Consider the following 27,337-nt stretch of genomic DNA (forward strand, 5'->3'; position numbering starts at 1 on the left):
GAAAGGGACAGTAGAGAAGGAAAGGGACAGCGGTAAAGGAAAGGGACAGCGGTAAAGGAAAGGGACAGTAGAGAAGGAAAGGGACAGCAGTAAAGGAAAGGGACAGTAGTAAAGAGGAAAGGGACAGTAGTGAAGGAAAGGGACAGTAGTAAAGGAAAGGGACGGTAGTAAAGGAAAGGGACAGCAGTAAAGGAAAGGGACAGTAGTAAAGGAAAGGGACAGCAGTAAAGGAAAGGGACAGTAGTAAAGGAAAGGGACAGTAGTAAAGGAAAGGGACAGCGGTAAAGGAAAGGGACAGTAGAGAAGGAAAGGGACAGCAGTAAAGGAAAGGGACAGTAGTAAAGGAAAGGGACAGCAGTAAAGGAAAGGGACAGTAGTAAAGGAAAGGGACAGTAGTAAAGGAAAGGGACAGCGGTAAAGGAAAGGGACAGTAGTAAAGGAAAGGGACGGTAGTGAAGGAAAGGGACAGTAGTAAAGGAAAGGGACAGTCGTAAAGGAAAGGGACGGTAGTGAAGGAAAGGGACAGTAGTAAAGGAAAGGGACGGTAGTGAAGGAAAGGGACAGTAGAAACGACAGTTTTCAAACGTGGCATAACATTGATAGAAATGGCTGAAAGTTGGACAATATTTTGGACATAAACTACTGTACTTTATCAACGTCAGTGTCAAACACCAGAACATGCATTCATTGTTAACAGTATAATATTTTTTACAGTACACATCTAAAAAATATATTAATCCACAATCCAATATAAAAACGCAGGCCAACTCTGCATTTGTGAAGCACAGACAAAAATATATTAAATATGAATTTCAACAGTAAAAAATAAAAAAATCCTTTTACATTCACCATCACAGGAAGTCTCAAGAAGGCTACTCGAAGGAAAAAAAATATATATTTATTTGAGACTGATTGCTGTTCTTTGGGTGGCAGGCACTTTTATCTAAAAAACAATTAGGCAATGTACATGATATACTGTACACCTTGGTAGTCTCTCTCGACTGGCAATGCGAGTTGCCTTGGTAACTTGGTAACTCTCGAAGCCAGTTAGGAAACTCCCCAGAGGGACCTCAGTTTCAGGTACTAACAAATAAACACAGACACTTTTTCTGACAAATGTTCCTAAATGAACATTTCACATTTCTGGCTAAGAAAAAAAAGATTTCTAAGCTTGTCTCTGATACTGAATTTACAAATAAAAATAATACTTTGTAATCTGAATAATTTAAAAGAGAAGAAGTTCAAGAATAACATTTTCAAAAAGTGTCATAAGCGCACACAGTCACATTCCTTTAAATAAACTGCTCTTCCTTAGAGGGTAGTAAACATAGTTAAAGGAGTAAAGAGGAGGGAAGGTCATTTGAAGAAGTCAGTGGGGTGGTGACGCTGTACATCATGGTGGGGTCGCTGGGAGTTGTAGTCTAGACCAGGGGGAGGCCTCGGCTCTACAGTGGAGGGGTTAGAACCAGAACCAGAGGGAGCATGTGGCAAGGGGCTGATGCCCAGCACGGGAGGGGGCAGGTGTGCAGACTTGGCAGACTGAGGACGGGCTGGCCGGGGTTCTCTAGGTGGAGTAGTAGGCCTCTGAAACACTGGTTCCTCAGTCTTGTCTCTCTGTGCCTGCAGACCGGCACAGTGGGGCACTTTGGCATCTGGCTGGGCCGGGGAGGATGAGATGAATTGACCCGATGTTGTGCTCTGGTTGTTGGGCTTGTGTAGGGCGTGTACTCTGCAGTCCTTCTCGTCATGGTACTGTCTGAGGCGGATGTGCCAGGCCAGGCTGCAGACTGCCGACACAGTCTTGAACTGGTGGATGACGTTACGGGGGATGAAGTAAATGTCGTCGTCACACAGCTGCACCCGCACGTAGTGGATACCCTCCCGCCTCAGCTGGTTCAGCTTGGCATCGTCTACCCACTGGACACACTGCAGAGAGAGACGAGGATTAGAGGAAGGCCCACCTGATCCATTCCCACACAGCAGCACTACGTCTGTCCTGTCACACCTGCCTGGTATCTTCAACACTGAATTGAATTCCAGAAAACTCCAGAGAAGATCATGCAGAATTGGTCATTCTCTGGGACCAGAATAAAGACTCTGCAAATTAAAGCTCTAAACTGACTCACTAAATGGCCTATTATGTCATCCACGCCAAGGCGTTCCCCCTCAAGTCTGATCCTGTTTATGACTAAGCCTATCAGACATCTGATCTGCTATGATCCCATATAGAGGAGGTTCATGCATCAGCCTAACAGATTCAAGGTTCAATAAGAGCTCAGTTCCTACCTGAGACACAGGGGGCTCGTACAGATCCAGCTGCAGCCTCTGGACCACATCGTTAAAGTCTTCTGCGTGGAAACACACCACATCTTTGGTTATCCTCGGACGCGCACTCCTGTAGATCAAAGACCGTTAGTTCACACCTACACAAATGTTGATACAAAGTGGAATCAAGGGTGAAGAGACAAATTAGTTGAACAAATAACAGGAATCCGTGATAACCACAGAAACTCTGGATGAAGCATCCCAAACTGGAATTATTTCACCATCATAGTCATACTGCATTGCTGCTGAGAGCCAAGCAGACCTGAATGAATACCAAACACTTCCCAAACACTCAACATTCCCCAAACTGCCCTACTTTCAGTAAAAACACACCCATCCCCAAACTGCCCTACTTTCAGTAAAAACCCACCCTTCCCCAAACTGCCCTACTTTCAGTAAAAACTCACCCTTCCCCAAACTGCCCTACTTTCAGTAAAAACTCACCCTTCCCCAAACTGCCTTACTTTCAGTAAAAACCCACCCTTCCCCAAACTGCCCTACTTTCAGTAAAAACCCACCATTCCCCAAACTGCCCTACTTTCAGTAAAAACCCACCATTCCCCAAACTGCCCTACTTTCAGTAAAAACCCACCATTCCCCAAACTGCCCTACTTTCAGTAAAAACCCACCATTCCCCAAACTGCCCTACTTTCAGTAAAAACCCACCCTTCCCCAAACTGCCCTACTTTCAGTAAAAACCCACCATTCCCCAAACTGCCCTACTTTCAGTAAAAACCCACCATTCCCAAACTGCCCTACTTTCAGTAAAAACCCACCATTCCCCAAACTGCCCTACTTTCAGTAAAAACCCACCATTCCCCAAACTGCCCTACTTTCAGTAAAAACTCACCCTTCCCCAAACTGCCCTACTTTCAGTAAAAACCCACCATTCCCCAAACTGCCCTACTTTCAGTAAAAACCCACCCTTCCCCAAACTGCCCTACTTTCAGTAAAAACCCACCCTCCCCCAAACTGCCCTACTTTCAGTAAAAACCCACCCTTCCCCAAACTGCCCTACTTTCAGTAAAAACCCACCATTCCCCAAACTGCCTTACTTTCAGTAAAAACCCACCCTTCCCCAAACTGCCCTACTTTCAGTAAAAACCCACCATTCCCCAAACTGCCCTACTTTCAGTAAAAACCCACCCTTCCCAAAACTGCCCTACTTTCAGTAAAAACCCACCATTCCCCAAACTGCCCTACTTTCAGTAAAAACCCACCATTCCCCAAACTGCCCTACTTTCAGTAAAAACCCACCATTCCCCAAACTGCCTTACTTTCAGTAAAAACCCAGCCTTCCCCAAACTGCCCTACTTTCAGTAAAAACCCACCCTTCCCCAAACTGCCTTACTTTCAGTAAAAACCCACCCTTCCCCAAACTGCCCTACTTTCAGTAAAAACCCACCCTTCCCCAAACTGCCCTACTTTCAGTAAAAACCCACCCTTCCCCAAACTGACCTACTTTCAGTAAAAACCCACCATTCCCCAAACTGCCCTACTTTCAGTAAAAACCCACCCTTCCCCAAACTGCCCTACTTTCAGTAAAAACCCACCCTTCCCCAAACTGCCCTACTTTCAGTAAAAACCCACCCTTCCCCAAACTGCCTTACTTTCAGTAAAAACCCACCCTTCCCCAAACTGCCCTACTTTCAGTAAAAACCCACCCTTCCCCAAACTGCCCTACTTTCAGTAAAAACCCACCCTTCCCCAAACTGCCCTACTTTCAGTAAAAACCCACCCTTCCCCAAACTGCCCTACTTTCAGTAAAAACCCACCATTCCCCAAACTCCCCTACTTTCAGTAAAAACCCACCCTTCCCCAAACTCCCCTACTTTCAGTAAAAACCCACCCTTCCCCAAACTCCCCTACTTTCAGTAAAAACCCACCATTCCCCAAACTGCACAGCCTTCAGCACGCCCACTGCTGCCGTACTCTGCCAGTCGAAGCTCTGGCCCACGTGGTCAGCATGAGCCCTGGTTCGGTCCTCAAACAGCACCTCTCTGGGCTCACTGGCCCTGGGCAGGTAGTGAAGGTTCTTTATCTCATTCATGGACCTATAGAGGAAAGGGAGAGTCAACCACCAGCAGAGAAGAGGAAGAGAGAAGGAGTGGGAAAGAGATGGGAGGGAGGAGACAGTGAGGACATAGAGGAGGAATGGGAAAGAGATGGGAGGGAGACAGTGATGACAGAGAGGAGGAATGAGAAAGAGATGGGAGGGAGACAGTGATGACAGAGAGGAGGAATGGGAAAGAGATGGGAGGGAGACAGTGAGGACAGAGAGGAGGAATGGGAAAGAGATGGGAGGAAGGAGACGGTGAGCACAGAGAGGAGGAATGGGAAAGAGATGGGAGGGAGGAGACAGTGAGCACAGAGGAGGAGTGGGAAAGAGATGGGAGGGAGGAGACAGTGAGGACAGAGAGGAGGAATGGGAAAGATATGGGAGGGAGGGAGACAGTGAGGACAGAGGAGGAATGGGAAAGAGATGGGAGGGAGGGAGACAGTGAGGACAGAGGAGGAATGGGAAAGAGATGGGAGACAGGGAGGACAGAGGAGGAATGGGAAAGAGATGGGAGGGAGGAGACAGTGAGGACAGAGAGGAGGAATGGGAAAGAGATGGGAGGGAGGAGACAGTGAGGACAGAGAAGAGGAATGGGAAAGAGATGGGAGGGAGACAGTGAGGACAGAGGAGGAATGGGAAAGAGATGGGAGGGAGGGAGACAGTGAGGACAGAGGAGGAATGGGAAAGAGATGGGAGGGAGGGAGACAGTGAGGACAGAGGGGGAATAGGAAAGAGATGGGAGGGAGACATTGAGGACAGAGAGGAGGAGTGGGAAAGAGATGGGAGGGAGACAGTGAGGACAGAGGAGGAATGGGAAAGAGATGGGAGGGAGGGAGACAGTGAGGACAGAGGAGGAATGGGAAAGAGATGGGAGGGAGGGAGACAGTGAGGACAGAGGAGGAGTGGGAAAGAGATGGGAGGGAGGGAGACAGTGAGGACAGAGGAGGAATGGGAAAGAGATGGGAGGGAGGGAGACAGTGAGGACAGAGGAGGAGTGGGAAAGAGATGGGAGGGAGGGAGACATTGAGGACAGAGAAGAGGAATGGGAAAGAGATGGGAGGGAGACAGTGAGGACAGAGAGGAGGAATGGGAAAGAGATGGGAGGGAGGAGACAGTGAGGACAGAGAAGAGGAATGGGAAAGAGATGGGAGGGAGACAGTGAGGACAGAGAGGAGGAATGGGAAAGAGATGGGAGGGAGACAGTGAGGACAGAGAGGAGGAATGGGAAAGAGATGGGAGGAAGGGAGACAGTGAGGACAGAGGAGGAATGGGAAAGAGATGGGAGGGAGACAGTGAGGACAGAGGAGGAATGGGAAAGAGATGGGAGGGAGACAGTGAGGACAGAGGAGGAATGGGAAAGAGATGGGAGGGAGACAGTGAGGAAAGAGAGGAGGAATGGGAAAGAGATGGGAGAGAGACAGTGAGGACAGAGAGGATGAATGGGAAATATATGGGAGGGAGACAGTGAGGACAGAGGAGGAGTGGGAAAGAGATGGGAGGGAGGGAGACAGTGACGACAGAGGAGGAATGGGAAAGAGATGGGAGGGAGGGAGACAGTGAGGACAGAGGAGGAATGGGAAAGAGATGGGAGGGAGGGAGACAGTGAGGACAGAGGAGGAGTGGGAAAGAGATGGGGGGGGGGAGACAGTGAGGACAGAGGAGGAATGGGAAAGAGATGGGAGGGAGGGAGACAGTGAGGACAGAGGAGGAGTGGGAAAGAGATGGGAGGGAGGGAGACATAGAGGAAAGAGATGGGAGGGAGGAGACAGTGAGGACAGAGAAGAGGAATGGGAAAGAGATGGGAGGGAGGAGACAGTGAGGACAGAGAAGAGGAATGGGAAAGAGATGGGAGGGAGACAGTGAGGACAGAGAGGAGGAATGGGAAAGAGATGGGAGGGAGGAGACAGTGAGAACAGAGAAGAGGAATGGGAGAGAGATGGGAGGGAGACAGTGAGGACAGAGAGGAGGAATGGGAAAGAGATGGGAGGGAGACAGTGAGGACAGAGAGGAGGAATGGGAAAGAGATGGGATGGAGGGAGACAGTGAGGACAGAGGAGGAATGGGAAAGAGATGTGAGGAAGGGAGACAGTGAGGACAGAGAGGAGGAATGGGAAAGAGATGGGAGAGAGACAGTGAGGACAGAGAGGATGAATGGGAAAGAGATGGGAGGGAGACAGTGAGGACAGAGGAGGAGTGGGAAAGAGATGGGAGGGAGGGAGACAGTGACGACAGAGGAGGAATGGGAAAGAGATGGGAGGGAGACAGTGAGGACAGAGGTGGAATGGGAAAGATATGAGAGGGAGGGAGACAGTGAGGACAGAGAGGATGAATGGGAAAGAGATGGGAGGGAGACAGTGAGGACAGAGAGGAGGAATGGGAAAGAGATGGGAGGGAGACAGTGAGGACAGAGAGGAGGAATGGGAAAGAGATGGGAGGGAGACAGTGAGCACAGAGAGGAGTGATAAATAGATGGGAGGGAGACAGTGAGGACAGAGGAGGAATGGGAAAGAGATGGGAGGGAGGGAGACAGTGAGGACAGAGGAGGAGTGGGAAAGAGATGGGAGGGAGGGAGACAGTGAGGACAGAGGAGGAATGGGAAAGAGATGGGAGGGAGGGAGACAGTGAGGACAGAGGAGGAATGGGAAAGAGATGGGAGGGAGACAGTGAGGACAGAGAGGAGGAATGGGAAAGAGATGGGAGGGAGGAGACAGTGAGGACAGAGAAGAGGAATGGGAAAGAGATGGGAGGGAGACAGTGAGGACAGAGGAGGAATGGGAAAGAGATGGGAGGGAGGGAGACAGTGAGGACAGAGGAGGAATGGGAAAGAGATGGGAGGGAGGGAGACAGTGAGGACAGAGGGGGAATAGGAAAGAGATGGGAGGGAGACATTGAGGACAGAGAGGAGGAGTGGGAAAGAGATGGGAGGGAGACAGTGAGGACAGAGGAGGAATGGGAAAGAGATGGGAGGGAGGGAGACAGTGAGGACAGAGGAGGAATGGGAAAGAGATGGGAGGGAGGGAGACAGTGAGGACAGAGGAGGAGTGGGAAAGAGATGGGAGGGAGGGAGACAGTGAGGACAGAGGAGGAATGGGAAAGAGATGGGAGGGAGGGAGACAGTGAGGACAGAGGAGGAGTGGGAAAGAGATGGGAGGGAGGGAGACATTGAGGACAGAGAAGAGGAATGGGAAAGAGATGGGAGGGAGACAGTGAGGACAGAGAGGAGGAATGGGAAAGAGATGGGAGGGAGGAGACAGTGAGGACAGAGAAGAGGAATGGGAAAGAGATGGGAGGGAGACAGTGAGGACAGAGAGGAGGAATGGGAAAGAGATGGGAGGGAGACAGTGAGGACAGAGAGGAGGAATGGGAAAGAGATGGGAGGAAGGGAGACAGTGAGGACAGAGGAGGAATGGGAAAGAGATGGGAGGGAGACAGTGAGGACAGAGGAGGAATGGGAAAGAGATGGGAGGGAGACAGTGAGGACAGAGGAGGAATGGGAAAGAGATGGGAGGGAGACAGTGAGGAAAGAGAGGAGGAATGGGAAAGAGATGGGAGAGAGACAGTGAGGACAGAGAGGATGAATGGGAAATATATGGGAGGGAGACAGTGAGGACAGAGGAGGAGTGGGAAAGAGATGGGAGGGAGGGAGACAGTGACGACAGAGGAGGAATGGGAAAGAGATGGGAGGGAGGGAGACAGTGAGGACAGAGGAGGAATGGGAAAGAGATGGGAGGGAGGGAGACAGTGAGGACAGAGGAGGAGTGGGAAAGAGATGGGGGGGGGGAGACAGTGAGGACAGAGGAGGAATGGGAAAGAGATGGGAGGGAGGGAGACAGTGAGGACAGAGGAGGAGTGGGAAAGAGATGGGAGGGAGGGAGACATAGAGGAAAGAGATGGGAGGGAGGAGACAGTGAGGACAGAGAAGAGGAATGGGAAAGAGATGGGAGGGAGGAGACAGTGAGGACAGAGAAGAGGAATGGGAAAGAGATGGGAGGGAGACAGTGAGGACAGAGAGGAGGAATGGGAAAGAGATGGGAGGGAGGAGACAGTGAGAACAGAGAAGAGGAATGGGAGAGAGATGGGAGGGAGACAGTGAGGACAGAGAGGAGGAATGGGAAAGAGATGGGAGGGAGACAGTGAGGACAGAGAGGAGGAATGGGAAAGAGATGGGATGGAGGGAGACAGTGAGGACAGAGGAGGAATGGGAAAGAGATGTGAGGAAGGGAGACAGTGAGGACAGAGAGGAGGAATGGGAAAGAGATGGGAGAGAGACAGTGAGGACAGAGAGGATGAATGGGAAAGAGATGGGAGGGAGACAGTGAGGACAGAGGAGGAGTGGGAAAGAGATGGGAGGGAGGGAGACAGTGACGACAGAGGAGGAATGGGAAAGAGATGGGAGGGAGACAGTGAGGACAGAGGTGGAATGGGAAAGATATGAGAGGGAGGGAGACAGTGAGGACAGAGAGGATGAATGGGAAAGAGATGGGAGGGAGACAGTGAGGACAGAGAGGAGGAATGGGAAAGAGATGGGAGGGAGACAGTGAGGACAGAGAGGAGGAATGGGAAAGAGATGGGAGGGAGACAGTGAGCACAGAGAGGAGTGATAAATAGATGGGAGGGAGACAGTGAGGACAGAGGAGGAATGGGAAAGAGATGGGAGGGAGGGAGACAGTGAGGACAGAGGAGGAGTGGGAAAGAGATGGGAGGGAGGGAGACAGTGAGGACAGAGGAGGAATGGGAAAGAGATGGGAGGGAGGGAGACAGTGAGGACAGAGGAGGAATGGGAAAGAGATGGGAGGGAGGGAGACAGTGAGGACAGAGAGGAGGAATTGGAAAGAGATGGGAGGGAGGAGACAGTGAGGACAGAGAAGAGGAATGGGAAAGAGATGGGAGGAAGACAGTGAGGACAGAGAGGAGGAATGGGAAAGAGATGGGAGGGAGGAGACAGTGAGGACAGAGAAGAGGAATGGGAAAGAGATGGGAGGGAGACAGTGAAGACAGAGAGGAGGAATGGGAAAGAGATGGGAGGGAGACAGTGAGGACAGAGGAGGAATGGGAAAGAGATGGGAGGGAGGGAGACAGTGAGGACAGAGGAGGAGTGGGAAAGAGATGGGAGGAATGGGAAAGAGATGGGAGGGAGGGAGACAGTGAGGACAGAGGAGGAATGGGAAAGAGATGGGAGGGAGGGAGACAGTGAGGACAGAGGAGGAATGGGAAAGAGATGGGAGGGAGGAGACAGTGAGGACAGAGAAGAGGAGTGGGAAAGAGATGGGAGGGAGACAGTGAGGACAGAGGAGGAGTGGGAAAGAGATGGGAGGGAGACAGTGAGGACAGAGGGGGAATGGGAAAGAGATGGGAGGGAGACAGTGAGGACAGAGAGGAGGAATGGGAAAGAGATGGGAGGGAAGAGACAGTAAGGACAGAGGAGGAATGGGAAAGATATGGGAGGGAGGGAGACAGTGAGGACAGAGGAGGAGTGGGAAAGAGATGGGAGGGAGACAGTGAGGACAGAGGAGGAATGGGAAAGAGATGGGAGGGTAGGAGACAGTGAGGACAGAGGAGGAGTGGGAAAGAGATGGGAGGGAGGGAGACAGTGAGGACAGAGGAGGAGTGGGAAAGAGATGGGAGGGAGACAGTGAGGACAGAGGAGGAATGGGAAAGAGATGGGAGGGTAGGAGACAGTGAGGACAGAGGAGGAGTGGGAAAGAGATGGGAGGGAGGGAGACAGTGAGGACAGAGGAGGAATGGGAAAGAGATGGGATGGAGGAGACAGTGAAGACAGAGGAGGAATGGGAAAGAGATGGGAGGGAGACAGTGAGGACAGAGGTGAGGAATGGGAAAGCGATGGGAGGGAGACAGTGAGGACAGAGGTGAGGAATGGGAAAGAGATGGGAGGGAGACAGTGAGGACAGAGAGGAGGAATGGGAAAGAGATGGGAGATAGACAGTGAGGACAGAGAGGAGGAATGGGAAAGAGATGGGAGGGAGGAGACAGTGAGGACAGAGGAGGAATGGGAAAGATATGGGAGGGAGGGAGACAGTGAGGACAGAGGAGGAGTGGGAAAGAGATGGGAGGGAGACAGTGAGGACAGAGGAGGAATGGGAAAGAGATGGGAGGGAGGGAGACAGTGAGGACAGAGGAGGAGTGGGAAAGGGGATGGAGGGAGACAGTGAGGACAGAGGAGGAGTGGAAAGAGATGGAGGAAGACAGTGAGGACAGAGGAGGAGTGGAAAGAGATGGAGGGAGACAGTGAGGACAGAGGAGTGGAAAGAGATGGAGGGAGACAGTGAGGACAGAGGAGGAATGGGAAAGAGATGGGAGGGAGACAGTGAGGACAGAGAGGAGGAATGGGAAAGAGATGGGAGGGAGACAGTGAGGACAGAGAGGAGGAATGGGAAAGAGATGGGAGGGAGACAGTGAGCACAGAGAGGAGTGATAAATAGATGGGAGGGAGACAGTGAGGACAGAGGAGGAATGGGAAAGAGATGGGAGGGAGGGAGACAGTGAGGACAGAGGAGGAGTGGGAAAGAGATGGGAGGGAGGGAGACAGTGAGGACAGAGGAGGAATGGGAAAGAGATGGGAGGGAGGGAGACAGTGAGGACAGAGGAGGAATGGGAAAGAGATGGGAGGGAGGGAGACAGTGAGGACAGAGAGGAGGAATTGGAAAGAGATGGGAGGGAGGAGACAGTGAGGACAGAGAAGAGGAATGGGAAAGAGATGGGAGGAAGACAGTGAGGACAGAGAGGAGGAATGGGAAAGAGATGGGAGGGAGGAGACAGTGAGGACAGAGAAGAGGAATGGGAAAGAGATGGGAGGGAGACAGTGAAGACAGAGAGGAGGAATGGGAAAGAGATGGGAGGGAGACAGTGAGGACAGAGGAGGAATGGGAAAGAGATGGGAGGGAGGGAGACAGTGAGGACAGAGGAGGAGTGGGAAAGAGATGGGAGGAATGGGAAAGAGATGGGAGGGAGGGAGACAGTGAGGACAGAGGAGGAATGGGAAAGAGATGGGAGGGAGGAGACAGTGAGGACAGAGAAGAGGAGTGGGAAAGAGATGGGAGGGAGACAGTGAGGACAGAGGAGGAGTGGGAAAGAGATGGGAGGGAGACAGTGAGGACAGAGAGGAGGAATGGGAAAGAGATGGGAGGGAGACAGTGAGGACAGAGAGGAGGAATGGGAAAGAGATGGGAGATAGACAGTGAGCACAGAGAGGAGGAATGGGAAAGAGATGGGAGGGAGGAGACAGTGAGGACAGAGGAGGAATGGGAAAGATATGGGAGGGAGGGAGACAGTGAGGACAGAGGAGGAGTGGGAAAGAGATGGGAGGGAGACAGTGAGGACAGAGGAGGAATGGGAAAGAGATGGGAGGGAGGGAGACAGTGAGGACAGAGGAGGAGTGGGAAAGGGGATGGAGGGAGACAGTGAGGACAGAGGAGGAGTGGAAAGAGATGGAGGAAGACAGTGAGGACAGAGGAGGAGTGGAAAGAGATGGAGGGAGACAGTGAGGACAGAGGAGTGGAAAGAGATGGAGGGAGACAGTGAGGACAGAGGAGGAATGGGAAAGAGATGGGAGGGAGACAGTGAGGACAGAGGGGGAATGGGAAAGAGATGGAGGGAGACAGTGACGACAGAGGAGGAGTGGGAAAGAGATGGGAGGGAGGGAGACAGTGAGGACAGAGGAGGAATGGGAAAGAGATTGGAGGGAGACAGTGAGGACAGAGGAGGAATGGGAAAGAGATGGGAGGGAGACAGTGAGGACAGAGGAGGAATGGGAAAGAGATGGGAGGGAGGAGACAGTGAAGACAGAGGAGGAATGGGAAAGAGATGGGAGGGAGACAGTGAGGACAGAGGGGAGGAATGGGAAAGAGATGGGAGGGAGATAGTGAGCACAGAGAGGAGGAGTGGGAAAGAGATGGGAGGGAGACAGTGAGGACAGAGGAGGAATGGGAAAGAGACGGGAGGGAGGAGACAGTGAGGACAGAGGAGGAATGGGAAAGAGACGGGAGGGAGACAGTGAGGACAGAGGAGGAGTGGGAAAGATATGGGAGGGAGACAGTGAGGACAGAGGAGGAGTGGGAAAGGGGATGGAGGGAGACAGTGAGGACAGAGGAGGAGTGGAAAGAGATGGAGGGAGACAGTGAGGACAGAGGAGGAGTGGAAAGAGTTGGAGGGAGACAGTGAGGACAGAGGAGTGGAAAGAGATGGAGGGAGACAGTGAGGACAGAGGAGGAGTGTGAAAGAGATGGCGGGAGACAGTGAGGACAGAGGAGGAGTGGGAAAGAGATGGAGGGAGACTAAGGACAGAGAGGAGTGGGAAAGGAAAGGAGGAATGGGTAGCGAAGAGAGGGAGTTGAGCTACACTGTCATAAACTAATAAATGATACTCCTATCAGGAGGCGTATTATGCGTTAGGTCACATATAGTAATACTATGTTATTACTATATTAATTACTGTGTTACTATGATAAAAGTCCTGGGATGTTTCGCCTACCTGCGTCGTTTGAAGGGTGACTTGGGCATGTCAGCGGTTGGCACCATCTGCTCACCCGGCCGGACCCACATGATGGGCCCATCATCACTCTGGGAACGACAGTCCAGCTTCAGGCTGGAGAGACTGCCCCAAGGTAGGGTCATCTGGACAGACAGTGTTTCAGTGACAATCATGCTCTGCATATACAATGATTAATTCCAAAAAATTTGAAGGCCTACATTGAGACAGAAATGATCAGCAATAACTAAATTTGTCTGACTTCAGTCAGTTTACCATAGCTATAGGCCTACACATAAACCAACCATAGCTATAGGCCTACACATAAGCAACCATAGCTATAGGCCTACACATAAAGCAACCATAGCTATAGGCCTACACATAAAGCAACCATAGCTATAGGCCTACACATAAAGCAACCATAGCTATAGGCCTACACATAAAGCAACCATTGCTATAGGCCTGCACATAAAGCAACCATAGCTATAGGCCTACACATAAAGCAACCATAGCTATAGGCCTACACATAAACAACCATAGCTATAGGCCTACACATAAACCAACCATAGCTATAGGCCTACACATAAACCAACCATAGCTATAGGCCTACACATAAACCAACCATAGCTATAGGGCTACACATAAACCAACCATAGCTATAGGCTTACACATAAACCAACCATAGCTATAGGCCTACACATAAACCAACTATAGCTATAGGCCTACACATAAACCAACCATAGCTATAGGCCTACACATAAAGCAACCATAGCTATAGGCCTACACATAAACCAACCATAGCTATAGGCCTACACATAAACCAACCATAGCTATAGGCCTACACATAACCAACCATAGCTATAGGCCTACACATAAACCAACCATAGCTATAGGCCTACACATAAACCAACCATAGCTATAGGCCTACACATAAGCAACCATAGCTATAGGCCTACACATAAAGCAACCATAGCTATAGGCCTACACATAAAGCAACCATAGCTATAGGCCTACACATAAAGCAACCATAGCTATAGGCCTACACATAAAGCAACCATAGCTATAGGCCTACACATAAAGCAACCATAGCTATAGGCCTACACATAAAGCAACCATAGCTATAGGCCTACACATAAAGCAACCATAGCTATAGGCCTACACATAAAGCAACCATAGCTATAGGCCTACACATAAAGCAACCATAGCTATAGGCCTACACATAAAGCAACCATAGCTATAGGCCTACACATAAAGCAACCATAGCTATAGGCCTACACATAAACCAACCATAGCTATAGGCCTACACATAACCAACCATAGCTATAGGCCTACACATAAACCATAAACCTACATTTCAGTTGTAAAACTATGGCCAGGAGGCTAGTAAGAATAAATAGAAAGAAGGTTGTTTTATATTAATCATTTGATAAATTCCAAGCACCAACATCCATTCTCTCATCCTCTGACCTTCAGAAAGGGGGACTCCTCCAGCATGTCCAAGAACTCTGGGAAGTAGTCCCCCACCTCCTCCGCCATGGCTCCCACCAGACTGATCTGCCTCATGGGACCGGCCCGGTATGTCCCCGAGCAGTAGGTCCGCCCGACCTACAAGACAGGGAGAGAGGTCAGAGGTCAGACCAGACTGATCTGTCTCATGGGACCGGTCCAGTAGGGCCCGAGCAGTAGGTCCACCCCACCTACAGGACAGGGAGAGAGGTCAGAGGTCAGACCAGACTGATCCGTTTCATGGGGCCAGCCTGGTCCGACCCACCTACAGTCAGCACACAGGTGGAGAGGTAATGTTGATTTAGCTCAATCTGAAATTAATGCAATGCCAATGTGCACTGGCTTCAGGCTTTAATATATCATTATGATATTGGACTAAAACTGACCCAGGTGGATGGTTTGGTGCGCATGGAGCTGTCCAAGGCTTTCCAACATTTAGCTAGCCCTAGTTAGTTAGTTAGTTAGTGCAACATAATCAAGCAGTGCCTTGCATTAATTTTCCTCCCCTCAAACCATTAGTAGCACTTGGATATTGCAGTGGAAATGCTGCATTAAACTAATTGGCTAATTGTCTGTGTAAACTGCACAGAGCACTGTATAAACTGTGTGTGTGGTAGTGTCAGCCCTATGAGAATCCATTGGTCTGGTCAAACACAACCGTAAAACGTCATGGAACAAGTCTAGAGCCACTCTATTAGGTAGGGAGCAGAGCAACAGGGAGAACTTGTCAGGAGTTCAGCTATAGACTTAACATTGGTGTACTTTGGAATGAAATAACTATTGGATGGCTTACAGACTTGCTGTTGAGCTCATTCATAACTTTGTCTAAGATAAGTACTGGTGGGTACACAGCTATAACCCAAACAAAGCTTTATCACCTGATTCACAGTCAATCACATGATCAGGCTGGTTGAGGTCTTGACGATGGGATGGAACAAACCCTGCACAGCCTGTAACTCTCCAGGACCAGGGTTGGTCTGCCAGCATATTTATGTGACGGGGGAAACATTGATACAGTTACATATCGGGATATTATTGACATTATGGCCCTATTATTTTGGTGCTAGTCGGCTGTACTTGCACCAAAACTCCAGATTTTTCCCTCATAGCTTGTTCTTCATCTTCTTTTGATATATGGAAACAATTTATTTTCAGCACTTTTATATCCATGACTGATCAAAACTAATTTCTCATGGCTCTCTTGTCCTTCTGAAGCAGAAATACAGTGCATTTGGAAAGTATTCAGACCCCTTCACCTTTAAGTTACAGCCTTATTCTAAAATGGATTCAATAAATTTTTTCTTCATTAATCTAAACACAACACCCCATAATGTCAAGGCGAAAACTGCTTTTAAAAAACATTTTTGCAAATGTATTAAAAATAAAAAACAAGATGTTTCTACGACTTGACTGGAGTCCACCTGTGGTAAATTCAATTGATTGGACATGATTTGGAAAGGCACACATCTGTCTATATAAGGTCCCACAGTTGACAGTGCATGTCAGAGCAAAAACCAAGCCATGAGGTCGAAAGAATTGTCCTTAGAGCTCCGAGACAGGATTGTGTCGAGGCACAGATCGGGGAAGGGTACCAAAGCAATTCTGCAGCATTGAAGGTCCCCAAGAACACAGGGAAGAAGTTTGGAACCACCAAGACTCTTACTAGAGCTGGCCACCGGCCAATCTGAGCAATCGGTGGAGAAGGGCCTTGTTCAGGAAGGTGACCAAGAACCCGATTGGAGCTCTGTCAGAGCTCTAGAGTTCCTCTGTGGAGATGGGAGAATCTTCCAGAAGGACAACAATCTCTGCAGCACTCCACCAATCAGGCCTTTATGGTAGAGTGGCCAGACGGAAGCCACTCCTAAGCAAAAGGCACATGACAGCCCACTTTGAGTTTGCAAAAGTCACCTAAAGGACTCTCAGACCATGAGAAACAAGACTGAACTCTTTATCCTGGACGCAAAGCATCACGTCTGGAGGAAACCAGACACTGCTCATCACCTGACCAATACCATCCCTATAGTGAAGCATGGTGATGGCAGCATCAAGTTGTGGGAATGTTTTTCAGCGGCAGGGACTGGAAGACTAGTCAGCAGTGAGAAAAAGATGAAAGGAGCAAAGTAAAGAGAGGTCCACGATGAAAAGATGCTCCAGAGCACTCAGGACCTCAGACTTGTTGGAAGGTTCACCTTCCAAAAGGACAACGACCCTAAGCACACTGAGACCAGAAAAAATATGCTCTTCATCAAACCTGACAGAGCTTGAGAGGATCTGCAGAGAAGAATGAGAGAAACTCCCCAAATACAGGTGTGCCAAGCTTGTAGCACCATACCCAAGATGACTCAAAACTGTAATCACTGCCAAAGCTGCTTCATCAAAGTACTGAGTAAAGGGTCTGAATACTTATGTAAATTGTGATAGATATATATATATATATATGTATGTATTTCTTTTAAATATAACTTTGCAAAGAAATCTAAAAACGTTTATTATTGTGTGTAGACTGATGAGAAAAAAAAACAAATTAATTGTAGAATAAGGCTGCAATGAAACAAAATGTGGAAAAAGTGAAGGGGTCTGAATACTTTCTGAATGCACTGTATGGTGAGCAATATGTTAGGAACATCAAATCGCAATACAATCGCAGTAGCAATTTGCAAAACACATAGAATCGTGAGAATCGCAATACAAATAGTATCAGCACCTACTGTAAGTATCCACTGGCGTAACGCCGTTTCTCTAGACCACAGAATATACAACTGTCCTGTAAAGGCTACCTGAACCTGCATGACATGAGCCGTCCTCACAATCACTCCCAGCTTGGACAGGAAGTTGTGTGTAAAACCAGTCTATTTATGCCAAACAATACAGTTCGTCCAACCTCAAAACACTAGCTTATTAAATAGCCAAACATTAAGGAAAAAAGTAGTCAGTTTGAGAATAAATTCAGCCACTATTTATTGTTGAATAGCCTATACAAATGGGCTGCAATATTCAAGGTAAATTAAATTAAATCCAACTTGAGAGACTCCCCTGAAGTCCTCTTTTTTTGTCTAAATGTTTTCACCACGGCCTGTAGGTTCTGGTTGCGGGTCCGACTGTTTTCTATGTTGAGTATTCTGCATTATATGTCCATTGAGGTGCACACAATTAAAATTTAGTCTTGAATGATGCATGCCAAGATATACCAGAGATAAGGGACTCTGATATACCAGAGATAAGAGACAACTCAAATGCCGGTTCACCTGTAAAGGACTAAGGTCCATTCAATGCTGGCCTGACCAATCGGAATCCATGCTTCAAGATGATAATGCGGACTGGGATATGTTCCGGGTTGTCTCTGAGAATCACCGTGACTGAATTCATAACGAAGTACATCCAGCGCATTCAGAAAGTACTCAGACCCGTGACTTTTTCCACATTTTGTTAAGTTAGAGCCTTATTCTAAAATGGATTAAATAGTTTCCCCCCACCCTCAATCTACAAACAATACCTCATAATTACAAAGCAAACAGAGATTTTTGGTTATTTTTGCAAATGTATAAAAAATAACTGAAATATATTTACATAAGTATTCAGACCCTTAACTCAGTACTTTGTTGAAGCACCTTTGACAGCAATTACAGCTTCGAGTCTTCTTGGGTATGACGCTACAAGCTCAGCACACCTGTATTTGGGGAGTTTCTCCCATTCTTCACTGCAGAACCTCACAAGCTCTGTCAGGTTGGATGGGGAGCGTCACTGCACAGCTTTTTTCAGGTCTCTCCAGATATGTTCGATCTGGTTCAAGTCCGGGCTCTGGCTGGGCCACTCAAGGACATTCGGAGACTTGTCCCGAAGCCAATCCTGCGTTGTCTTGGCTATGTGCTTAGGGTCATTGTCCTGTTGGAAGGTGAACCTTCGCCCCAATCTGAGGTCCTGAGTGCACTGGAGCAGGTTTTCTTCAAGGATCTCTGGACTTTTCTCCGTTCATCTTTCCCTCAAACCTGACTAGTCTCCCAGTCCCTGCCGCTGAAAAACATCCCCACAGCATGATGCTGCTACCACCATGCTTCACTTTAGGGATGGTGCCAGGTTTCTTCCAGACGTGACATTTGGCATTCAGGCAAAAGAGTTCAATCTTGGTTTCGTCAGAACAGATAATCTTGTTTTCATGGTCAGAGTCCTTTAGGTGCTTTTTAGCAAACTCCAAGCTGGCTGTCATGAGCCTTTTACTGGAGTGGCTTCCGTCTGGCCACTCTACCATAAAGGCCTGATTGGTGGAGTGCTGCAGAGATGGTTGTCCTTGTGGAAGGTTTTCCTATCTCAACAGAGGAACTCTGTAGCTCTGTAAGTGTGACCATCAGGTTTCTTGGTCACCTCCCTGACCAAGGCCCTTCTCCCCTGATTGCTCAGTTTGGCCAACTCTAGGAAGTGTCTTGGTGGTTCCAAACTTCTTCCATTTAAAAATGACGGAGGTCACTGTGATTTTGGGGACCTTCAATGCTGCAGAAATGTTTTGGTACCCTTCCCCCGATCTGTGCCTTGACACAATCCTGTCTCGGAGCTCTACGGACAATTCCTTCGACCTCATGGCTTGGTTTTTGCTCTGACAACTGTGGGACCGTATATAGACAGGTGTGTGCCTTTCCAATCAATTGAATTTACCACAGGTGGACTCCAATCAAGTTGTAGTAACATCTCAGGGTGGATCAATGGAAACAGGATGCACCTGAGCCCAATTACGAGTCTCATAGCAAAGAGTTTGAATACTTACAGTTGAAGTCGGATGTTTACATACGCCTTAGCCAAATACATTTAAACTCAGTTTTTCACAATTCCTGACATTTAATCCTAGTAAAAATTCCCCGTCTTCGGTCAGTTAGGATCACCACTTTATTTTAAGAATGTGAAATGTCAGAATAATAGTAGAGAGAATGATTTATTTCAGCTTTTATTTCATTCACCACATGCCCAGTGGGTCAGAAGTTTACATACACTCAATTAGTATTTGGTAGTGTTGCCTTTAAATTGTTTAACTTGGGTCAAACATTTCGGGTAGCCTTCCACAAGCTTCCCACAATAAATCAAATCAAATTTTATTTGTCACATACACATGGTTAGCAGATGTTAATGCGAGTGTAGCGAAATGCTTGTGCTTCTAGTTCCGACAATGCAGTAATAACAAGTAATCTAACTAACAATTCCAAAACTACTGTCTTGTACACAGTGTAAGGGGATAAAGAATATGTACATAAGGATATATGAATGAGTGATGGTACAGAGCAGCATAGGCAAGATACAGTAGATGGTATCGAGTACAGTATGTACAAATGAGATGAGTATGTAAACAAAGTGGCATAGTTTAAAGTGGCTAGTGATACATGTATTACATAAGGATACAGTCGATGATATAGAGTACAGTATATACGTATGCATATGAGATGAATAATGTAGGGTAAGTAACATTATATAAGGTAGCATTGTTTAAAGTGGCTAGTGATATATTTACATCATTTCCCATCAATTCCCATTATTAAAGTGGCTGGAGTTGAGTCAGTGTCAGTGTGTTGGCAGCAGCCACTCAGTGTTAGTGGTGGCTGTTTAACAGTCTGATGGCCTTGAGATAGAAGCTGTTTTTCAGTCTCTCGGTCCCAGCTTTGATGCACCTGTACTGACCTCGCCTTCTGGATGATAGCGGGGTGAACAGGCAGTGGCTCGGGTGGTTGATGTCCTTGATGATCTTTATGGCCTTCCTGTGACATCGGGTGGTGTAGGTGTCCTGGAGGGCAGGTAGTTTGCCCCCGGTGATGCGTTGTGCAGACCTCACTACCCTCTGGAGAGCCTTACGGTTGAGGGCGGTGCAGTTGCCATACCAGGCGGTGATACAGCCCGACAGGATGCTCTCGATTGTGCATCTGTAGAAGTTTGTGAGTGCTTTTGGTGACAAGCCAAATTTCTTCAGCCTCCTGAGGTTGAAGAGGCGCTGCTGCGCCTTCTTCACGATGCTGTCTGTGTGAGTGGACCAATTCAGTTTGTCTGTGATGTGTATGCCGAGGAACTTAAAACTTGCTACCCTCTCCACTACTGTTCCATCGATGTGGATAGGGGGGTGTTCCCTCTGCTGTTTCCTGAAGTCCACAATCATCTCCTTAGTTTTGTTGACGTTGAGTGTGAGGTTATTTTCCTGACACCACACTCCGATGGCCCTCACCTCCTCCCTGTAGGCCGTCTCGTCGTTGTTGGTAATCAAGCCTACCACTGTTGTGTCGTCCGCAAACTTGATGATTGAGTTGGAGGCGTGCGTGGCCACGCAGTCGTGGGTGAACAGGGAGTACAGGAGAGGGCTCAGAACGCACCCTTGTGGGGCCCCAGTGTTGAGGATCAGCGGGGAGGAGATGTTGTTGCCTACCCTCACCACCTGGGGGCGGCCCGTCAGGAAGTCCAGTACCCAGTTGCACAGGGCGGGGTCGAGACCCAGGGTCTCGAGCTTGATGACGAGCTTGGAGGGTACTATGGTGTTGAATGCCGAGCTGTAGTCGATGAACAGCATTCTCACATAGGTATTCCTCTTGTCCAGATGGGTTAGGGCAGTGTGCAGTGTGGTTGAGATTGCATCGTCTGTGGACCTATTTGGGCGGTAAGCAAATTGGAGTGGGTCTAGGGTGTCAGGTAGGGTGGAGGTGATATGGTCCTTGACTAGACTCTCAAAGCACTTCATGATGACGGATGTGAGTGCTACGGGGCGGTAGTCGTTTAGCTCAGTTACCTTAGCTTTCTTGGGAACAGGAACAATGGTGGCCCTCTTGAAGCATGTGGGAACAGCAGACTGGTATAGGGATTGATTGAATATGTCCGTAAACACACCGGCCAGCTGGTCTGCGCATGCTCTGAGGGCGCGGCTGGGGATGCCGTCTGGGCCTGCAGCCTTGCGAGGGTTAACACGTTTAAATGTCTTACTCACCTCGGCTGCAGTGAAGGAGAGACCGCATGTTTTCGTAGCAGGCCGTGTCAGTGGCACTGTATTGTCTTCAAAGCGGGCAAAAAAGTCATTTAGTCTGCCTGGGAGCAAGACATCCTGGTCCGTGACTGGGCTGGATTTCTTCCTGTAGTCCGTGATTGACTGTAGACCCTGCCACATGCCTCTTGTGTCTGAGCCGTTGAATTGAGATTCTACTTTGTCTCTGTACTGGCGCTTAGCTTGTTTGATAGCCTTGCGGAGGGAATAGCTGCACTGTTTGTATTCGGTCATGTTACCAGACACCTTGCCCTGATTAAAAGCAGTGGTTCGCGCTTTCAGTTTCACACGAATGCTGCCATCAATCCACGGTTTCTGGTTAGGGAATGATTTAATCGTTGCTATGGGAACGACATCTTCAACGCACGTTCTAATGAACTCGCACACCGAATCAGCGTATTCGTCAATGTTATCTGACGCAATACGAAACATCTCCCAGTCCACGTGATGGAAGCAGTCTTGGAGTGTGGAGTCAGCTTGGTCGGACCAGCGTTGGACAGACCTCAGCGTGGGAGCCTCTTGTTTTAGTTTCTGTCTGTAGGCAGGGATCAACAAAATGGAGTCGTGGTCAGCTTTTCCGAAAGGGGGGCGGGGCAGGGCCTTATATGCGTCGTGGCAGAGCTGGTGTAAATGAGTCAGGTTTGTAGGCCTCCTTGCTCGTAAACGCTTTTTCAGTTCTGCCCCAAAATGTTCTATGGGATTGAGGTCCGGGCTTTGTGATGGCCACTCCAATACCTTGACTGTTGTCCTTAAGACTTTTTGCCACAACTTTGAAAGTATGCTTGGGGTCATTGTCCATTTGGAAGACCCATTTGCGACCAAGCTTTAACTTCCTGACTGATGTCTTGAGATGTTGCTTCAATATATCCACATAATTTCCCCCCCCCCATGATGCCATCTATTTTGTGAAGTGCACCAGTCCCTCCTGCAGCATAGCACCCCCATAACATGATGCTGCCGCCCCTGTGCTTCACAATTGGGATGGTGTTCTTCGGCTTGCAAGCCTCCCCCTTTTTCCACCAAACATAACGATGGTCATTATGGCCAAACAGTTCTATTTTTGTTTCATTAGACCAGAGTACAAAGTATGATCTTTGTCCCCATGTGCAGTTGCAAACCGTAATCTGGCTTTTTTATGGTAGTTTTGGAGCAGTGACTTCTTCCTTGCTGAGTGGCCTTTCAGGTTATGTCGATATAGGACTTGTTTTATTGTGGATATAGATACTTTTGTACCTGTTTCCTCCAGCATCTTCACAAGGTCCTTTGCTGTTGTTCTGGGATTGATTTGCACTTTTCGCACCAAAGTACGTTCATCTCTAGGAGACAGAACGCATCTCCTTCCTGAGAGGTATGACGGCTGCGTGGTCCCATGGTGTTTATACTTGCGTACTATTGTTTGTACAGATAAACATGGTACCTTCAGGCATTTGGAAATTGCTCCCAAGGATGAACCAGACTTGTGGAGGTCTACAATTTATTTTCTGAGGTCTTGGCTGATTTCTTTCAATTTTCCCATGATGTCAAGCAAAGAGGCAATGAGCTTGAAGGTAGGCCTTGAAATACATCCACAGGTACACCTCCAATTGACTCAAATAATGTCAATTAACCTATCAGAAGCTTCTAAAGCCATGACATCATTTTCTGGAATTTTCCAATCTGTTTAAAAGGCACAGCCAACTTAGTGTATGTAAACTTCTGACCCACTGGAATTGTGATAAAGTGAATTATAAGTGAAATAATCTGTCTGTAAACAATTGTTGGAAAAATTACTTATGTCATGCACAAAGTAGATGTCCTAACCGACATGCAAAAATGATAGTTTGTTAACAAGAAATGTGTGGAGTGGTTGAAAAACGAGTTTTAATGACTCCTACCTAAGTGTATGTAACCTTCCGACTTCAACTGAATGTAAATAAGGTATCGGTTTCTTAATTGTAGTAAATTAGCAAACATTTCTTAAAACCTGTTTTTGCTTTCTCATTATGGAGTAGTGTGTAGACTGATGAGGATTAAATTATAATTGTTTTAATCAATTTTAGAATAAGGCTGTAACTTAACAAAATGTGGAAAAGGTCAATGGGTCTGAATACTTTCCAAATGCACTGTATGGGATGTTGTTCCCACTGTTACCATAAAAACATACCCACACCAAAAACCGTGGATAGATGGCAGCATTCGCACAAAACTGAAAGCACAAATTTATTTAACCTTTATTTAACTTGGCAAGTGAATTAAGAAAAAAAACTTTTTTACAATGACTGCCGACGCCGGCCAAACCCGGACAATGCTGGGCCAATTGTGCGCTGCCCTATGGGACTCCCAATCATGGCCGGTTGTGATACAGCCTGGATTCAAATCAGGGTGTCTATAGTGACACCTCAAGCACTGGGACCGCTGCACGACTCGGGAGCCCATTCTGCAGAATATTTAGTATACCAACATACTGTCCATGATGTTTATACATCCCATCCCATATATACATATACACATACACACACACACACACACTAGACTAACATTGCTCGTCCTAATATTTATATATTTCTTAATTCCATTCATTTACTTTTAGATTTGTGCGTCTTGTTGTGTATTGTTAGATATTACTGCACTGTTGGAGCTAGGAACACAAGCTTTTCACTACACCCGCAATAACATCTGTTAAATATGTGCATGTGACCAATAAAATTTGATTTGAACGGGGCCTCCCTGTAGGCGCAGTGGTTAAGGCCGCTGTACTGCAGCGCCAGCTGTGGCACCAGAGACTCTGGGTTCGCGCCCAGGCTCTGTTGTAACCGGCCATGACCGGGAGGTCCGTGGGGCGACGCACAATTGGCCTAGCGTCGTCCGGGTTAGGGAGGGTTTGGCCGGTAGGGATATCCTTGTCTCATCGCGCACCAGCGACTCCTGTGGCGGGCCGGGCGCAGTGCACGCTAAGGTTGCCAGGTGCACGGTGTTTCCTCCGGCGCATTGGTGCGGCTGGCTTCCGGGTTGGATGCGCGCTGTGTTAAAAAGCAGTGCGGCTTGGTTGGGTTGTGTATCGTGGGACGCATGACTTTCACCCTTCGTCTCTCCCGAGCCCGTACGGGAGTTGTAGAGATGAGACAAGATAGTAGCTACTAACAATTGGATACCACGAAATTGGGGAGATAAAGGGATAAAATTTAAAAAATTTGGCGCCTGTACCAGGCTGGCAGAGTTTCCCCTCCTTCACGGGGCCAAGGCGGGCAGAAGGACTGTGGTCAGTCAGACCGCCATACCGCTGGACCTCCTTGTTGTACGTGCGGATCGTCTTACCACGCTCATCCTCACGGTGCATCCGCTTCTTTTTCTTCTTCCTCAACAGGTACTCCTCCAGCGACTGAGTCTTGCTGTTCTCATCATGATGGGACTCTGGAGACAGGAAGACAATAGCTCATTACCATGCACATAATTTGTCAATACCCATATTGCAATTGGTTCACTTCTTTATTTTACCAGGCAAGTTGACTGAACACATTCTCAGTTACAGCAACGACCTGGAGAGACGATTGGAAGCTGGGGATGATTAGGTGCCAGGTGGCCATGATGGTAACAGGGTTGACAACTAGGAGTATTGCAAAACTAACAATTGTTGGCTACATAGTTTCTTCTCTGCAACAAAAGTAGGCCTAACTACAGTGGGTGTGCCATAGAGTCTGAGAAGGCAGGCAATTGAAAAATAAATACATATGTATAAAAATATATAAATGTACACATATATATAAATAAAAATAAAGTTCATGGAACTTGCATGTGCATCATCTGGCTGATTATTTTGCGTATGTAAACAAACATAGGTTTGTCTGACTTAATTGTAACTTTGCATAAGATTCAAGCATTAAGAGTGGTAACATACTAATATAATGGAATAGAATGAAGAATAACCTACCTTTCTTTTTCTTATATAGGACTACTCCATGTTTTACGTTAGCCTCTGTGTTTTCCTTCTTAGGTTTGAGTTTGAGCTCTTTCTCCCTGTGCTTTTCCTTGCTCTCCTGTATTTTGTCCTTGGGCTCGGCTACTTTGAGGGATGTGAAATTGAACAGTCCAGGCGGCAGAACCGGGGGAAGTGCTTTCTTCCTGTCCAACTTGACTGCTGCGCGTACCACCTTCCGCGCAGGCAGAGTAGGCTGCAGGTGCGAGTCCTTCTTTGCACCGTTGGTGTTGTGGTGCTGATGCTGCTGCTGCTTGTGTCGTTGTAGGGTAGGTTTTTCGTGGTTGTGGTTGGCCATTCTGCTGCTGTTGAACATGTTGTGGGTCATGGTGGTGCCGATGATGATGGAGCTTTACTTTCTTTGTCTCCTCGGATGAACGCTGCCGTTTATCCGCGGACGGTGACAGTTCCCTCTTCTTATTTTCTTTGGCAAATTTCTCAAGACCGTCCCTTACCTTATTTTCTACTTTAATACGGACCAAGTCGACCTGCGCAGCCATTTTGCACGTACATTTAAAGGGCTAGAAATTCATACTGCGCAACTCGATGGGAGTTTGTAGTTCTTTTAAGCGCTCAGTGATATTGTATTTGTAGTTTTTCATCCGTTCGGGTCTATGGGCAGCTCATGCGCACTCTCAGTATTGTAGTTAGTTGCATGGCTGTCTGGGAGTTGAAGTTCGTGTTTTAGAGAAACTCACTTTTACAGCTGACGTAATGGTAAACTGAGCGACTCTTGGAGAGATAGAGGACGATGCGGGTCCTTCTTTGCACCTTTGGTGTTATAATACAATAATAATAATAACAACAACAATATGGCATTTAGCAAGCTCTTTCATCCAATTATTTTATTACAGTCATAGGTGCATACATTTTACATATGGATGGTACCAGGAATCGAACTCACAACACCATACAGGACCTAATTGCAATCTCCTCTGCCATAGTTCTAAACATTTCAGGTTGAATATTGAACGGAAACAAAATCATGTAAAACATGTATTCTATAACGCACGAGAGGGTGTGGTAAGCGGTGTGCCTGGATACAGCCCCCCCCCCCCCCAGGTGCCTTATTGCTATTGGTTACCAATGTAAACTGGTTACCAATGTAATTAGAGCAGTAAAAATAAAAGTTGGCATACCCGTGATATAAGGTCTGATATACCACGGCTGTCAGCCAATCAGCATTTAGGGCTTGAACCACCCAGTTTATAATTATAGATACAGAGTGAATTTATTTTTGAAAAATGATGGAACCAGAGATTGTGGATATAATGACGATAGTTGTCTTCGCCCTAACAATTGGTCACGGCTAGATGGGATACATCTTATGTCAAATTGAAGTTTTTTTGTTGCATTTACCTAATCCTTTTCAAACCTTAACCTAATACTCCTAAAGTGCTCCGTAAATTCTCCAAAACTGCTACGTAAAAATCAGTTCTGACAAACTATCCCATCTATTTAAAACGTGAACAGAGATACCGTGACGAGATCCTGAGGCCCATTGTCGTGCCATTCATCCGCCGCCATCACCTCGTTTCAGCATGATAATGCACGGTCCCATGTCGAAAGGATCTCTACACAATTCCTGAAAATGTCCCAGTTCTTCCATGGCCTGCATACTCACCAGACATGTCACCCATTGAGCATGTTTTGGAATCTCTGGATCGCCGTGTACAACAGGGTGTTTTAGTTCCCTCCAATATCCAGCAATTTCGCACAGGCATTGAACAGAAGTGGGACAACATTCAACAGGCCACACTCAGCCTGATCAACTCTATGCGAAGGAGATGTGTTGTGCTGCATGAGGCACATGGTGGTCACAGCAGATACGGACGGACTGGTTTTATGATCCACGCCACTTTAAAAAACAAGTTATCTGTGACCAACAGATGCATATCTGTGTTCCTAGTCATGTGACATTCATAGATTAGGGCCTAATGAATTTATTTAAATTGACTGATTTCCATATATGAACTGTAACGGATCTTATTTTGAACTCAGTAAAATCTTTGA

The 27,337-nt window shown here is 47.8% G+C and overlaps 1 protein-coding gene across 1 annotated transcript; it reads right to left on the reverse strand.

The window, feature by feature from the left end:
* Window positions 1–626: 626 nt before the first annotated feature.
* rsbn1 (round spermatid basic protein 1) lies at window positions 627–25,861 on the reverse strand. The gene is given in 8 exon segments (XM_090185820.1): window positions 627–1,926; window positions 2,287–2,395; window positions 4,212–4,379; window positions 12,873–13,015; window positions 14,337–14,474; window positions 24,440–24,762; window positions 25,280–25,605; window positions 25,607–25,861. Coding segments are annotated over 8 exon segments (1,995 nt in total). The 5' UTR covers window positions 25,825–25,861; the 3' UTR covers window positions 627–1,356.
* Between the last annotated feature and the right edge of the window lie 1,476 nt (window positions 25,862–27,337).

Source organism: Oncorhynchus mykiss, chromosome 9 (assembly GCF_057628025.1).
Source record: "Oncorhynchus mykiss isolate SJ-2025 chromosome 9, ASM5762802v1, whole genome shotgun sequence".
Taxonomy (NCBI): domain Eukaryota; kingdom Metazoa; phylum Chordata; class Actinopteri; order Salmoniformes; family Salmonidae; genus Oncorhynchus; species Oncorhynchus mykiss.